This window comes from Xiphophorus hellerii, chromosome 18, assembly GCF_003331165.1.
Source record: "Xiphophorus hellerii strain 12219 chromosome 18, Xiphophorus_hellerii-4.1, whole genome shotgun sequence".
Classification (NCBI taxonomy): Eukaryota; Metazoa; Chordata; class Actinopteri; order Cyprinodontiformes; family Poeciliidae; genus Xiphophorus; species Xiphophorus hellerii.
The window spans coordinates 24643988-24658598 of NC_045689.1; the positions used below are offsets into that span (position 1 = coordinate 24643988).

At 39.5% G+C, this 14611-nt stretch overlaps 2 protein-coding genes across 3 annotated transcripts in view; one reads left to right on the plus strand and one right to left on the minus strand.

Moving 5' to 3' along the window:
• sipa1l3 (signal-induced proliferation-associated 1 like 3) overlaps positions 1 to 7016 on the minus strand; it is an 84826-nt gene extending 77810 nt beyond the window's left edge. For both annotated transcript variants that reach the window (XM_032590682.1, XM_032590680.1), the window contains exon 1: positions 6872 to 7016. The gene's annotated coding sequence lies outside the window, so the exon portion shown is untranslated. The remainder of the gene's footprint in view (positions 1 to 6871) is intronic.
• A 4776-nt stretch (positions 7017 to 11792) lies between these two features.
• map3k10 (mitogen-activated protein kinase kinase kinase 10) overlaps positions 11793 to 14611 on the plus strand; it is a 36326-nt gene continuing 33507 nt past the window's right edge. Inside the window, exon 1 of the mRNA XM_032545306.1 lies at positions 11793 to 12738. Within this exon, the coding sequence (XP_032401197.1) occupies positions 11793 to 12738 (946 nt within the window). The remainder of the gene's footprint in view (positions 12739 to 14611) is intronic.

The following is a 14611-nucleotide window of genomic DNA, read 5'->3' on the forward strand; positions in this document are numbered from 1 at the left end:
CCAGGTAAGATTTTGATTCCCTGCAAAGAAACGTTTTATGCACATCTCCAATGAACCACAGTGTTACATAAACATGCACTGCCTTACATAATTACCAAATAAAATGTAGTTTTCTGTTCTCTCTGTACGGATGCTTGCTTTCGCCCACATGATTCGTCCTGGTACCCTCAAACTGCCTGGTTAGACAGACAAATGCTGTTAAAACAAAAGTAATATATTGTGATTTGCATATGCCTGGGGTCCTTATTCATTACTGCTATGCTACTGATTCATACAGTACCTTGGAAAAGTTTTTAAATTGTGCCTCTTTAATAGCACAAACCAAGTACTTTTGGGGGATTTTATGTTCTAAACCAGGGGTGGGCAATCCTGGTCCTCGAGGGCCGGTGTCCTGCAACTCTTAGATGTCTCCCTGGTCCAACACACTTGAATCCAATAGCTGAATCACCTCCTAAGTGCAGTCAAGTTCTCCAGAGTCCTGCTAATGACCTCATTATTTGACTCAGGTGTGTTGAAGTAGAGATGCATCTAAAAGTTGCAGGAGACCGGCCCTCGAGGCCTGGAGTTGCCCACCCCTGTTCTAAACCAATACAGTTTACCACATATTTTTTTAAAGAGGAAAGAAAATGACCCAAGATTTTAGAAAAACTTTAACAAAAATCAGCCTTCTTTACTCTGATACCCCGAAATAAAAGTAAAATTAAATAAAGTCACCACGCTAGTAGAAAGTTTCAATCTACATGTAATTTAATCCCAGTATTGTCCGTACAGGCCTCTCAGGTCTGTTAGCATGCATTCACACAAGCCCGGTTTAGTCTGCTTTAATCAAACTCTAGTTTGCTTGCCTAGAAAGTCGTTTGGGAATGTATGAACAAGCAATTGTACTCTGATGTGGATCAAAACAGTGAACTCTGGTCAACCTAAAAACCTAGGTATCCTTTTGGTTGAAGCGACCTCTGGTGTGGTTAATATGTGGATGCAAACAGACCAGACACCGCTCCAAAAGCAGGAAGTAAATAAAACCAAACCAAATACACAAGTCTAACAGTAGCAGCAGAAATGGCTCATGGTCTTTTACCAAAGACAAAAGAGAAATCCTACAACTGCTAAAATCTGATGCCTCTCCATTTTTGTTTACATGTCGCGAAGAAGGAAGTTGCACTCAGAGTCTTCTTCAGAGGTTTTCACGTCGTTTCCTTCAGTGGTTCTTGGTGCAGTGTCACTACAGGGGAGGGGGTTTGTTTGAGGCAGTGTGAAAGCAAACCACACCAGCTAAAAATGTCACAAATGTTGCAATTTTGGTCCCCAGTCTAACCGAGTCCACTGGACTATCATGTGTAAAACACCCTTGGAGAACACTAGTGAACAGGCAGCATAAAGACCAAGAAATACATCAGGCAGGTTAGGGATAAAGATGTCAATTTTTTTTTTTTTTTAGAGTAAGCAAAGTTATGAAAAATGTTCCACTAGGACGACAATCCCAAACATGCAGTCAGAGCTACAATGTATAGAAGAAAGCATGCTGATGTGTTAGATTGGCCCAGCCAAGATCCAAACAAAATTCTGTACCTACAATCTCCATCCAATCCGACTGAGCTATTTTGCAAAGGATGTACCTGTATACATAAAGCTGATGGACATACTCCAAAACACTCTGTCAGTCAATGTTTTTCTACACTCATCCATTACTTTGCATTGGTCTACCACAAAAAGTCCCAATAAAATACGTGTGCTTGCAATAAGGCAAATGGGAAAAAAATTCAAGCAGTGTGAATACTTTTACAAGACAAAAAAAATACTAACAGGTCAATTTTAATGCTCTCAGAAAGGATTTAATTTATTGCCAATACTTTGTTCAGTTTTAGGTAATTTTGTATATGGATCCAAAATATGTCGTAGTGGCTTTCTTTTCTGTACAGAAGAATTTTTGACCAAACATAAATAGGGGTTGCCTGGTCTGAACCACTGGGTCGATGATAACTTTACCTCATTTCACATTTTCCGATAAAAGCACAAAGAATTACAACTGTAATCAAGCAGAAACACCTGCTGACCGGAGTCAAGTTAGTGTCCTAACAGCATTTCAGCCCAGTTAGGAGGAAGCTGTAATGACAGGTGTGATAGCTGGTGGAGTAACTGTCATTGCGGGTCTAACCTGTTAATTTATGAGGAAGAATTGGGGAGAACAGTTTAAAACGCAGCTCGATATGAGCAGAGTCCAAGTAGCCCGTAATGTTCAGGTTATTCAATAACACTTGAGGAAAAAAGGAGAATTTTAAGACAATTCTTATTCAATTTTAAGCCTGTCTCCTTAAAACATACACTTATGCAAACACACTGGGGCGCAAGCATGGACCTTGACACAGAGCAGATGGTATCCATGCTCTAACGGTTTGTCCTCCCACTCTGACCTATCAGGACACATCCATGATCATGATGGATGGTGTGTGAGTGCATGCGTTTGTTCCCCAGCATTCTGGAAGCGCACACTTTCTTTTATATTAACCTTTATTTAATGAAAGGATGGGTAAAAGGATTAACTGGAAGCCTGGCAAGGGATGATATTACAAACAGCAGAGGCGCTGCCAAGATGTCGCAGCTGGGAATCAAAAACTCACAGGTGCCAAAAGCACAGCTTTTGACGCATTAGTGAAATTGTTACAAGGGACACCGGTGGTAAGATTTCTGTTTTCCTAAAAAGATGGTCATCACTAAAAAAAGCCTGCAAGTAAGTTCTCCAAAAATGATTTTTCAAGAACAAAGAAAAAGAGGAAACAGATCAACAACTGAATCATTCGTGCGAAGATACAACATGGTGATTCAAACCAATGTTTACAGGCGAAATCACTCAGGTGGCCCACATCCAGCTCCCTTTGAAGACAGTGTTCTTTGTTCCTGCAGCTGCTTGCAATGAAACACCAAACTAAGTAGCAGAAAATATGAGATGTTCAGACTGATCCCAGATCATAAGCAACTGTTATCTGGCACCCAGTGGAGACGACTACAAGATAACTGCTGGAGGCGCTATACTATCCCCAGTGACATCAGGCCGAAGTTATGAAAATAGTCCAGATTAGCTCAGATAATGTATCACACCAAGTTGAAGAATGTGTATCATACAGGGATTACAAAGCTGGGGAGATGTTACATTTGGAACAACTGAAAATGAAGAGAAGCTGAATGGAGAAATTCGAATTAAATTAGTGTGACTGCTATGTGATAGTGTTTAACTGAAGCAGAAACAATAGCAGCAATTGGGTCATTTTTTTCAGTGTCAACAGTGTAAATGTAGTATAAATTAATATGACTTATAATCCAATTGCCCCTTGAGGACAATAAATTTCTCTACTAGTAATGCTACATAAACATTACTTATAATCTTTAGATAATTCAGTTAAGTTGTGATTATTTTCATACAGACACTTTACAACAAATCAGTCATCCTGAAGCAGAAATGGAAAAACCCAATTGAGTACATATCCAGTTATATTCAATCCAACCTAACCTAAAAGCCACTTTCAATTACACACAGACCAATTCGGTCCTATAAATACTGTCTAGTTCAGTTGATCACAAAATAGCAGCTGGTAGAAAATTATCTATTTGTGGCTGAGCTTCCTTGTGTTAACTGTATCAAGTCATTGATATTTTTTTGGAAGATTTTTTTTGTAATATTACTGTGAGTGTGACCAGCCCCCACCCCAACATATAATCTAGAAGTGTGCCCCCACTAATTTCCTGTTTCTCTAAAAGAAACTAGAAGAGCTTTTAAAAGGTTAAAATAACTTTAAAATGAAGGGTAAAATAAATAAGCCCATCACATCTATATATTAAAAGCAATAACAGATGCCGAAGGCTCTATGTAGATCTAGACTTAAACACAACTCCACTATGTTTTCAAACAATCCTCAGAACATTGCTTTGGCAGACAGGTATAGCGTTACAAAGATAGACGGAAAATAAGTTAGTAGCCAAAGGCTTTAGGATATGTCAGAAAACCTCAGCGCAATAAAAGCGTGCACAAAATTGAAATTATTGTACAAATAGATATAACAGGGCAGGACAATATATATGTATCACAGAACACAATAAGCACATTGTAAAGAATGCCTGGACTACAATTATGTTCGTTAATACTTTCAGTAACATGAATTCAAATTCTATTAGGCTATAATGTATTTGATGACACTTGTTTTTAAGACTGTTTTTAGAAAGTAAACTTGGTCAAGTCATTGAGAAACTACAACCAAGTCACTTCATTTCCAAAACATCATATGCTGGCCAGAAGTTGCTTCTCCAATAAAACCATGTGTTTTATTGAAATATTGATTTCCAATCCCAAGAAGCTTGACAGATTGCCCATTATCAGAGGTCATGAATCCTGAAGCAAACAGACATCAACAGTTTTTAATAATTATCTGATTACCGTGTACTGTTAACGCAACACTCATCAATATTATAATATGTTGCATTTTGTCCCTAATATCACACAGCCCTAGTTTTGAATGCAGTATGTGTTAGCTGGAGTCTCGCTGCAGCAAGAAGCTGATTGTAGCTAAAGGTCACAGAGAGAACAAGACAAGTGAAGAAAATGGGTATTTATCCCAGCTGATTTCACCACTGCAATGTCTAACAATAATGTCACAATCATGTGATTTCCCAACATCATCCAGCTATAATAATGACTATTAGATACCACTGAATATTTTCAATTTAAACATCCAACACTGAAGTTAACAGTGGATTCGATGGTGAAACAACAAACGCAACCTTTTGGCTCAATGAAAGTACTATTGCAAAATAAATTAAAGGACAGAACGTTCATAAACGTTCTGTTTATGAAAGGAACGTGTGACAGGCCTACTTGTTTTATGCCAAGTAGGCCTGTCACAATACACAATAAATCAATTAATCACATGATACATTAAAACAAGCTCAATAATTTCCATTTGCATGATTTATCGTTTTTCTCTTGCTCTCTTTTCTAACAAAACTGGTCTTCAGTGTGGTGCATTGATCTCAACTGGCCCTTTTTTGAAGGAAAATTTTGTTTACAGAGACTTTATAATTCATTTTATTTGCTGTTTCTGTTGTTTATTGTGGATATTTAAAATGTCTATCAGTTCGAGTGTTAAATGTTTATTAGATTTTAAAGTTGATTGAGAATGTGTTCTTGCATCATTATGATATTACCATTATATTACTTGAAAATGGTCTCAACATTTGTTACAATAATTCCTGGGATAATTTATTGTCCAGCAAAATTAGTAAAGATAAGAGGTAAAATATTTTTCAAGCCAAGCATTTTTATTTCTTTTTTTTTGTTGTAATTTTAGTCACAATTTTTCAGGTGCCCAACGTAAACTGAGGGGAATAAATTACTCCAGTCTATTAGCGCTCAACAGGCTGTTGACATAATTTTTTGACCTACATAAATGATCTTGGCATAAGTTCTTTTATTGCTGTCAGATGAAACAGATTGTCTGTGACAGACTGCCGACCTGTCCGCCTCTCGCCGGGAACATTAGCTGGAGATAGGCACCAGTACCCCTCCTGACCCCACTAGGGACAAGGTTGTTAGAAAATGAATAGATGGATGGATGGGTGAAACAGATTGTTTTTACATGCAACTTTTCAATATTGTGTTAACATACCTGCCAAAGAGCAATAGAAGTTGGATACGGAAACTGCATGAACCTCTGCAGTGATCCATCAACAACACTCCTCTATTGGATTTATAATGTGCAGAACCACCTGAGTTCCACACTGGACGTGAAATCTAGGTTATACCCACTGCACACAAACACTAATTTGTAATGCTGCTCACGTGATTAATCAGAAACATTCCCATGCTAAGTAACCTGAACATCATAGTCACCTTTTTTTTTTTAGGGTAATCAATTTGGAAGGTAAACAGAGTAAATGGTGCCAAGAAAATCCACAGTGCAGCCATGCTCTGCTGTTCTCAGGAGTCCACATCCTAACGCTCAAGGTGCCATTTCCCGAAGGCTGGGAAATACAGCAACAGCAGCAGCAACACATAGGATTTCAATAGCAAAGACACGCCGAGGCATCATCTTCTCCCATTCAGCCGGTGTATACACAAACGCACCTGTGCAACAATGCGTTTGCAAATCCTGACCAAACTGACACAGGTCTTCCGACAGGTGAACCGACGGTGCGTGTCCACACACGCAGAGGAGCTCCTCCAGTCCTGCTTTTACTACAACAATTGCGTTGCACGCCCCCTCATGTCGAACCGTAGCCGCAAACAACCGTTTAAACCCCGCAGCCCAAACATTTGTCATGCTCCGCGCAGCGAAGCGAGTCTCCAACCATCACAACTTCCCATTGCGGTGCAACTACTCGAAATTCAAAGCTTGTTTCCAGGCTAACTTAGCAGCCTAGCCTCGCTCCCAAACAAAGCTCCATTGTCTGGAACATGTAGTTTTTACCATTTTCCACTGGCCCTCGCAACTGTGATTAATTCATGCGCAGAAAAACTACAAAACCGAATTCTATAGAACCCCAGAGAGCATGCGCACTGGATCTCGAATGATCAGAGAGGTTGTGGAGTATTTTTGTAGTAAATAAATTATCGCGGGTAGCGGTAGATTTGAAGCTCCCCGGGAGCTCATAGGTTGAGGCAGAGCTCGGAGCTGGGGTACCAGCCTCCAGGTTAGACTGAGGGACAAACGGCTGGGCGGTTGTAGAGAGGCTGACTGAAGTTGGTCGGCTCAGCTGCCGCCGCTCGGTGTTTGCCCTGCTCGCTAACGTTCAGTTCTCCCGTCACTTTTCAGCTCCTAAGAATATTTGCCGCAGTTCAGTTGAAACGAGCCAAAGGAAGCCGCGGAGACAATGAAAAACTTACCTAAAACCCCGCTCCGGTGTGTTCTGTTAGTCCGTTAATCACAACTCTCTGGACGTCGGGGGGGAGAAACAGCCGTTGGTTCGCCGTCAGTCTGCAGCCTGTTCTCCGAGCGAGACGTTGCCAAGAATGCTCAACCGAAACCACGGTACAAACTGCGCCCGCACTCCTACCGCGCATGCGCAGACACATTAGCTGCTACACGCTGATAGTAACCAGAGGGGGCAGCAGATCGCCACTGCAACTAAAGCAGGACGTTTCAATATACAGTATAATCAAATCCTACATATCCATTTACTTTTAAACTTAAAAGTAATTATATTTCTCCTTCTCACATACATTATTACTTGTCTTTATAGCTTTAAATTAACTATTTATAAAATACACCAGCAATGACCATAAATGCCAATTAATTGTGAGTTTTTTCAGGAACTTAAATTTTTTTTGAGTAATTCATCCAATAGAACAATTTGGATTCAGTCTCAGCTGATCGTCTATAATGAGTGAAGCAGATTTTTTTTTCTTAATGTTTTTTTTCCTGCAACTCTTTAAACTAGGTTGTTCCAAATTAATTTCTAACAGTGAAAGACATAGTTCCCCATTCCTAAAAATAATATTCCAACAAGCAAAAATACTTCTTATAAAAAGTACATAGCTCTTTTATATCAATAATCAACCTTTCAGACCAAACATTATCCTTTTGGGGATAGATTAATCATTTCTTATACTAATGTGAATTGTTTTCAGTGACCAGAATTATGTTATTCTAAGCATCGAGAATAAACACTGTGGACTATATGGATCGATTTCTTCTAGGGGAAAAACTGAGGTATCATGAGCCTGGTAGTTTTTATAATTATATTTCCACCATGTTTTATAATCAATTATCCAAAATATCTTTGTTAATATTTGTAATTAAACCTTATTAGCTTGATTACTTGTACTACTAGAGACTTTTAACTATTCTTTCAATATTTTTTTTTAATCTTCATAGTTGTATTTTTTTTAAATGTGATTATATCTCTATTTCTACAGCAACCAGAAACAAATTGGACTTTACAATTTAATCTGACAAACAAAATGCTGAAACGTTAACTGGTAATTTCAGTTGTGCGTTTTCCGATATTCTCAAAAATTACTTTAGGTGGGGTAAATTACTCATAGATAAATCAAACTGAAAGACTGCGGCACACTGATATTTGTCTCAGAAACGTTTGAATTTTCTTAAATGTAGATTCTAAACTTGACTTTCTGAAATGTTTTGACAACATATATTGAACAACGGACATCTGTTTCTGCGATTATTGGCATAAAATTGGATAGTATTTTGATTTCATTTGAAATTGAGATGGCATTTGTCGACTGATGTCTACTGTAGATCCACAAATTGAATTTGAATTCAAACGCAAGCGCACAAGTTGTTAAATGGCGCCACCCTGTGGCGAGTAAAGATCATTCTCCCACTAACTGATGGTATACCTTCAGATTGGTCCTTCAATTTCTATGGGTGGCTCGTAGTTGACGAAGTTGAGTGATTTAAGGTGATTTAAAAAAAATATGCAATCGTTTTACTTGTATTTATGTTTTTGCATCTCTATTTAATATCGGTTGATTCACATTTTCTAAAGAGTTTGCAATCTATTTAATATTGCACACCAAAGAAACATTGGCATTAACAAAAGAAAAGATCATTGTTTATCGACTCAAACAAAAGTAATCTTAATACTTATAAACATATAATTATCCACCGTTTGCTTTTGACATTACATGTTTCCAGTTGAAACAGAACCAAAAAAAGACTGAAATACTATAAAAACAAATTGGTTCTCACTCCCTTCAAATACTTAACTGCACTCACTTCTTACTCTAAAGTTACAGTGTTTTAATTCAAATCACAGAGCAATATGAAAAACATCTGTCAGAAAAAGAACTTTCTTTTGTTTGTAAAATCAACCTTTTTAGTGACTTACCTGGAAATTAGGAACTCTAAAACTCACAAAGGCATTCCTGTAAAATCACTTTTAAGACTCTTTTATGTCTGCTGTTTGTGAACCTTTTTCTGCCACACTTTTCCCTTTCATTCGTTTCCTATTAATTTTGTGAACATGCAATAGCTATCAATGAGGATGTCTGCTGCCACCATGATTGTGTAAAGCGGGCCGTCACATGATCATAGATTGCATTTCTTGATTAAAAAAAACTTTTGTTTTTGCCTTGTGTTTTGCTGGGAAATTCAATGTTAAGTTATTATTACTTTGGTCAACTGACGTTGTTTTTAAATGTGCTACGTAAAGATTTTGACACGAACATTTAAAACATCATTGTGTGTAATAAATCTATATGCAGTGCAGGTTTCACTGGTTGAATTGAATCACTGACAAATGCTGGATAGTAAGAAACTGGAGTTATACATAATGCTTGTGTTTCAGTAAAAACACGCCAGGGGGCAGCATGGCTTCATAAAAGCTTCACTTGTGAGCGCTAGCATTTGGTCAGATTTTGATTTATTTAAAATGTAAACTTATTTTTTTATGTTGTTTGATTGTATGTTTAAAAAATAATAAAGACATTCCAGGGAGTAATATATGTCAATTCAATTCAGTTAATTGAATTAACATATAATTATGTTTACAACATCCTCAAAAACACACACACAAAAAAACATTAATTACGTTTATAAATTAGATTTAATGCAGTCATTATGGATCACAGAACAGGTGTGAATTAAACCTGAGCATATTTTTGCCAAAAGCTTTATGAAAATGTCGCCCTATTTTCATATACATGAGCGCACTACAATACGGTCTTTATTATAGTGGAGTAATTTGAATATTATTTTGTGGAACGAATGAATTGTTTCTTCAGTGTTACCAATCCCTTGTTAATACACGCATGATATTGCTAATTATGTCATTGTATCAGCTGCCAAAATGATGTAGGTCAGAAAGAAAGAGCTACCTTCTCAACTACATTACCCACAATGCACCGGCACCGTTTCTTATTATTTTTACAGGACCACCCTCTCTCCCCAGGCTGAGGTGAACTGCAGATTTGCACACGGACGGAGAAGGGTTGGCCAGAGATGAAAATGCTCGCTGCGGCCATCCGGATGACTTGAAGATCGAAAACATTGGAAGCGCTCGTTCCCGTGAACGTGCACGCCACTGCCCGGTGTGTTTGGATGCAAAGTCAGCCCACAGACTGACAGCTCCGAGCTCGGGAGCGGAATAGTGGAGTCTACGCCTTATTTTGAGGATAAACCCCGCTCGGACACGGCGAAACGCTGCGGAATAATGACACCCACTAAGCGGCAAAGACCGTTTTAATTTCATTCGGAGTTTAATTGGGGTTTCGGATCCTAATGAAGACGCCCCTGCGACTGTTTCTGTGGATGTTGCTGCCTTCAGTGTCCAGGTTAGGTTTCAGTGGACGCCGGGATAAAATAAAGAAGTCAGAGGCGGAAGACGCGTCATACACGTATTAGAATATTTTGTGTTATTATTATTATTATTATTATTATTATTATTATTATTATTATTATTTAGAAAAGGACATGGCTGCAGTGGACTCGGATCTCAGCCAGCTCCATGCAAATCTTCGCTGACAATATTTTCCACCTTACTGAACCGAGTGACAGCCTCCATCTCTGCTAAAGAAGATATTTACACAGCCTCCGTCACAGCCGAACATGTAGTTCTTCCTCTAAACGTGACACAATAATGATAAATGTTTGTATTTATCGGTCTCCAGCGAAGAAGGACTTCTGCAGCAGACCTAATGTAGCCCCGCAGCAGCAGAGGCGATTGATGCAGGCCGCTGCGCACGCACGGAGGCAGGTTTGTTGCGTTCAGGCTGCTCTGGATGCTGAACATGGTGCCACTTCACTGCCCCGCAGCAGTCACTGAGTACCTGCTGCCACTCAGCCGTCGGCCCGTCTCTCTCATCCCCGCTCAGCTGTATTAAAATGGACGAGGCCCCTTTGTCTGAAGCCTTTCAGGGACGCTTAACCGGCTAACGAGGTGGCCATGCGTGGATAGGATTTAGCCCGGACCGGCTCGTGGAGATGTAGGGCGAAGATATCCGCGGATATTTCCACGCACAAACGCAGAGGAGAAAGCAGCCCACATACATGGAGACGGCTGGCGGGGGAGGTGCATCGGCTGGATGAGAAATAAAGTGAAGCCCCCTCCTGCACAGAGGATTTCTCTCCGCTCATGCGCTTGCTTTGGCTGTTACTGGGAGCCTAATAATTTATTTTCCTTACTGAAATTAATCTGACAGTCAGCTGTGGCTTCATTGTCACGCCAGCAACTGGTGAAGCCGCCTCTGATCTGTCAGGGTTCATTTTTAATTGGCTGAAATTAAGCAAACCAAAGCCAAGAACGAAAATCTCCAAGGTCATAATTGAGCTGAGATTTTTTTTGTTGTTGTTGAATACGTTTCCTAAAACCTAGGAATGAATTTTTCACAGTTCTGCACATCCTTCACTTAATATTTGCATCCTCTAATGCAAAACCACAGTGATGGCAATCAGTTCTTTTTATAAGTAGCTATGAATACCTACTGTTTTCTAATTTATGAGAATTTGTGTCAGCTTTCAAAAGACTCATCAGTCCATGCAAACAATCCGTTTTCTAGGAAATCCAGTCATGGATCTGCCCTGCTGAGTGTCATTGTTTGACCTGAAGTACATTACCCCTGTGTGAACCTGCCTTTTGGCAATACCTGCTACTTGCACATTGTGTTGCAACTGTACGATTTAGCACAAATTCATAAATGAGATGCAGTGAGCGGGGAGATCCCCTGATCTGGGCTCCTTCAGGCTGGTCGAGACCACTTCGCCTCAGTCAATGGGCCTTGTGAGGATTTGGTGCCTGAGTTGACACGGGGCCAGCCCAAAGCTTCAAACAGCAGTGAGGCTGCCATGAATCCATACGGAAGAACAAGCAGCACAGCGACCCCGCTGTCTTGCACCAGCTGCGGAGGCTGCTGCTCACCGCCTCCCCCTTGCCTCATCCGCCCTGGGCCCCCGTCCTCTTCTACCACTACCTCCTCCTCTTCCATGCCCCCGAGCATGACCCCTCCACCACCAATGTCCCCCGCCCCGTTCGTGCAGGTGGAGAACGGAACCAGCTGGAACTCCTCTACCGTCTCGTCCTCGGACTCTCCAGATTCCCATCCCGGTCACCGATGCGGGGTTAAAAATCCCAACCCTTACTGGACTGCGGTGTTTGATTATGAGGCCACAGCAGATGAGGAATTAACCCTGCGACGCGGTGACCTGCTCGAGGTTCTCTCCAAAGACTCCAAAGTGTCTGGGGACGAGGGTTGGTGGACAGGAAAGATCCAGGACAAGGTGGGTATCTTTCCGAGTAACTATGTCACCAGAGGAGACGCTGCCAGTTACCAGCAGCTGAAGGTCGGGAGCCTGGTGGCAGTTCGGGTGAGTGATTCCCCCTTGGAGATTGACTTCTCAGAACTGACCCTGGAGGAGGTGATAGGAGCCGGTGGGTTCGGGAAGGTGTACAAAGGAGTTTGGCGGAGAGAGGAGGTCGCTGTAAAGGCTGCCAGGCAGGATCCAGATGAGGATATTAGTGTCACAGCGGAGAGCGTGAGGCAGGAGGCCAGGCTGTTTTGGATGCTTCGTCACCCCAACATTATTGCTCTCCGCGGGGTTTGCCTGAAGGAACCCAACCTCTGCTTGGTGATGGAGTATGCCAGAGGAGGGGCTTTGAACCGTGCACTGGCTGGGAAGAATGTTCCCCCGAGGGTTTTGGTGAACTGGGCCGTGCAGATTGCCACGGGCATGGATTACCTGCACAACCAGGCGTTTGTACCAATCATCCACAGAGACCTCAAGTCCAGCAATAGTAAGTACTTTAACTTTTAATAATCTGTACTGATGAGATTAGCAACAATCAAAAAGGATTTTAGCTCATTACAAATATAAAGTTTGTTTCATGGTCTCTTTTGCCTTTACTCCATATCTTTAACATGAAATACACTGCAGTTAAAATAATTGTCAACAAGCTTATTCATAGTGTACTGTAACTGTTCTTTTAGATAGAAGCTCTCCATTTAGTGGGTAAAGGATATCGGCTGATTGGTTCAAAGCATGTCCACCTTTTGCAAAGTCACATTTACCAGGATAGATGGACAATTATTGTGTTCTTTATCTTTATCTTTATCTGGAAGGAAATGTGTTAAAAACTATAACTCTTAGTTTATGACGTCTTCAACGCCCTGACAATAAATCCATAGTTGGGGCTGTTGCCTCCAAAGAGCATCAATAAATTTGGTAATATAATTGAATTTGATAATTGACAGCAGTGACATGTTGGTTTTATTTCCTGATCATACTTTTATGATTTTAGTTTGCTAAAAAAAAAAGATTTCCACATTCTTTATGGAGTCTAGAAGCGATCAGAAACAATCACTTCTAGAAAATCGCGGAAATATGGTGATGTTTATAACGCAGTTTTCATTGTGAAGCGATATGACAGCTAAATGTTTTTATCATGTAGTTTTAAATGAAGATGAACAACAGTCTCCTCTCTTACTCTCTCAATAAAAGGACTGGACTTTAATCTTCCAGATATAATCTCAGCCATATTCTGACACGGATAACATTTTGCCTTTTATAACTGCTCTTAAGTTGTTTCTTATATTAACAGCATTTTATTTTTTATTTTTTATTTTATCTACAACTACTACTCAGTGGTAGTTGTTATTGTATCTTGTCTCTATGCTGTAACTGCGAAGTAATTTCCCTGCTGGGATGAATAAAGTACTTCTATTCTATTTTCTATATTCTATAACTGTTGTATCGAGGGGGTTAGAAAATACAGAATTTTAGTTTACAAGACTCTTCTGCTACACATCACATTATCAGTTATAGTGGAGGAATAAAGCACATATTTGTTCTCTTTCTCTCCCAGAGCAACACAGCTTCACTCAACTCTTTACTGTTTATATATATATATATAAAATAAAATAAAATAAAATAAATGGCACAATACATCCGAGCACTTTGTATTGTGCCATTTATTGAGATGAGATGGTTGAAAGTGTGAAGAAAGACACTTCCCACAACCTATTAACATTGAGATTCACATTTACTGAGAATTATAACAATAATCTGGCATAATGAGGTTTTTCGAACCGCAGCGGCTGTTGAAAGGTTTTGGTGATTTTAAGAAAATGAAACCATAATTTATAATTTCAGAACTTAATCAATCTTTATGGTGAATTGTATCCTTTACAATTAAACTGAACAACAAAAAAAATATATTTTTTTAATGGAGGGAAATTCTAAAAAAACAACAAAAAATGGCTGCATTACTTTGTTGAAATACCTTTTCATACAATTTCAGCTTTCAGTCTTCTCGAGTATTAAAATGAATGTTATCCACCTGATAAAAGTTCAAGGAGGATTCTTATGATAGTTACTCATGCATCTTTTATTTAGAAAAAAATGCATGGGTATCATGAGTCGAATGGATGTCATCAAGGTATCAGTCAGAAGAAGATTATTAAAAATGCAGCATTACTAAAATTGGACATTTGTACTCACTGATGAAAAGACGAGTTATAAACTGGTCATTTGGATTGTCCAGAGTCGTACGTTTATACAAAACGAGGTGCTAATTCTAATTTTTGTTCAGTATTAATTGTGTTCCACACATGACAACAATCTTCTGTATTCTTTATATATCTGGAAGAAGGAGTTTGACAAAAATAATG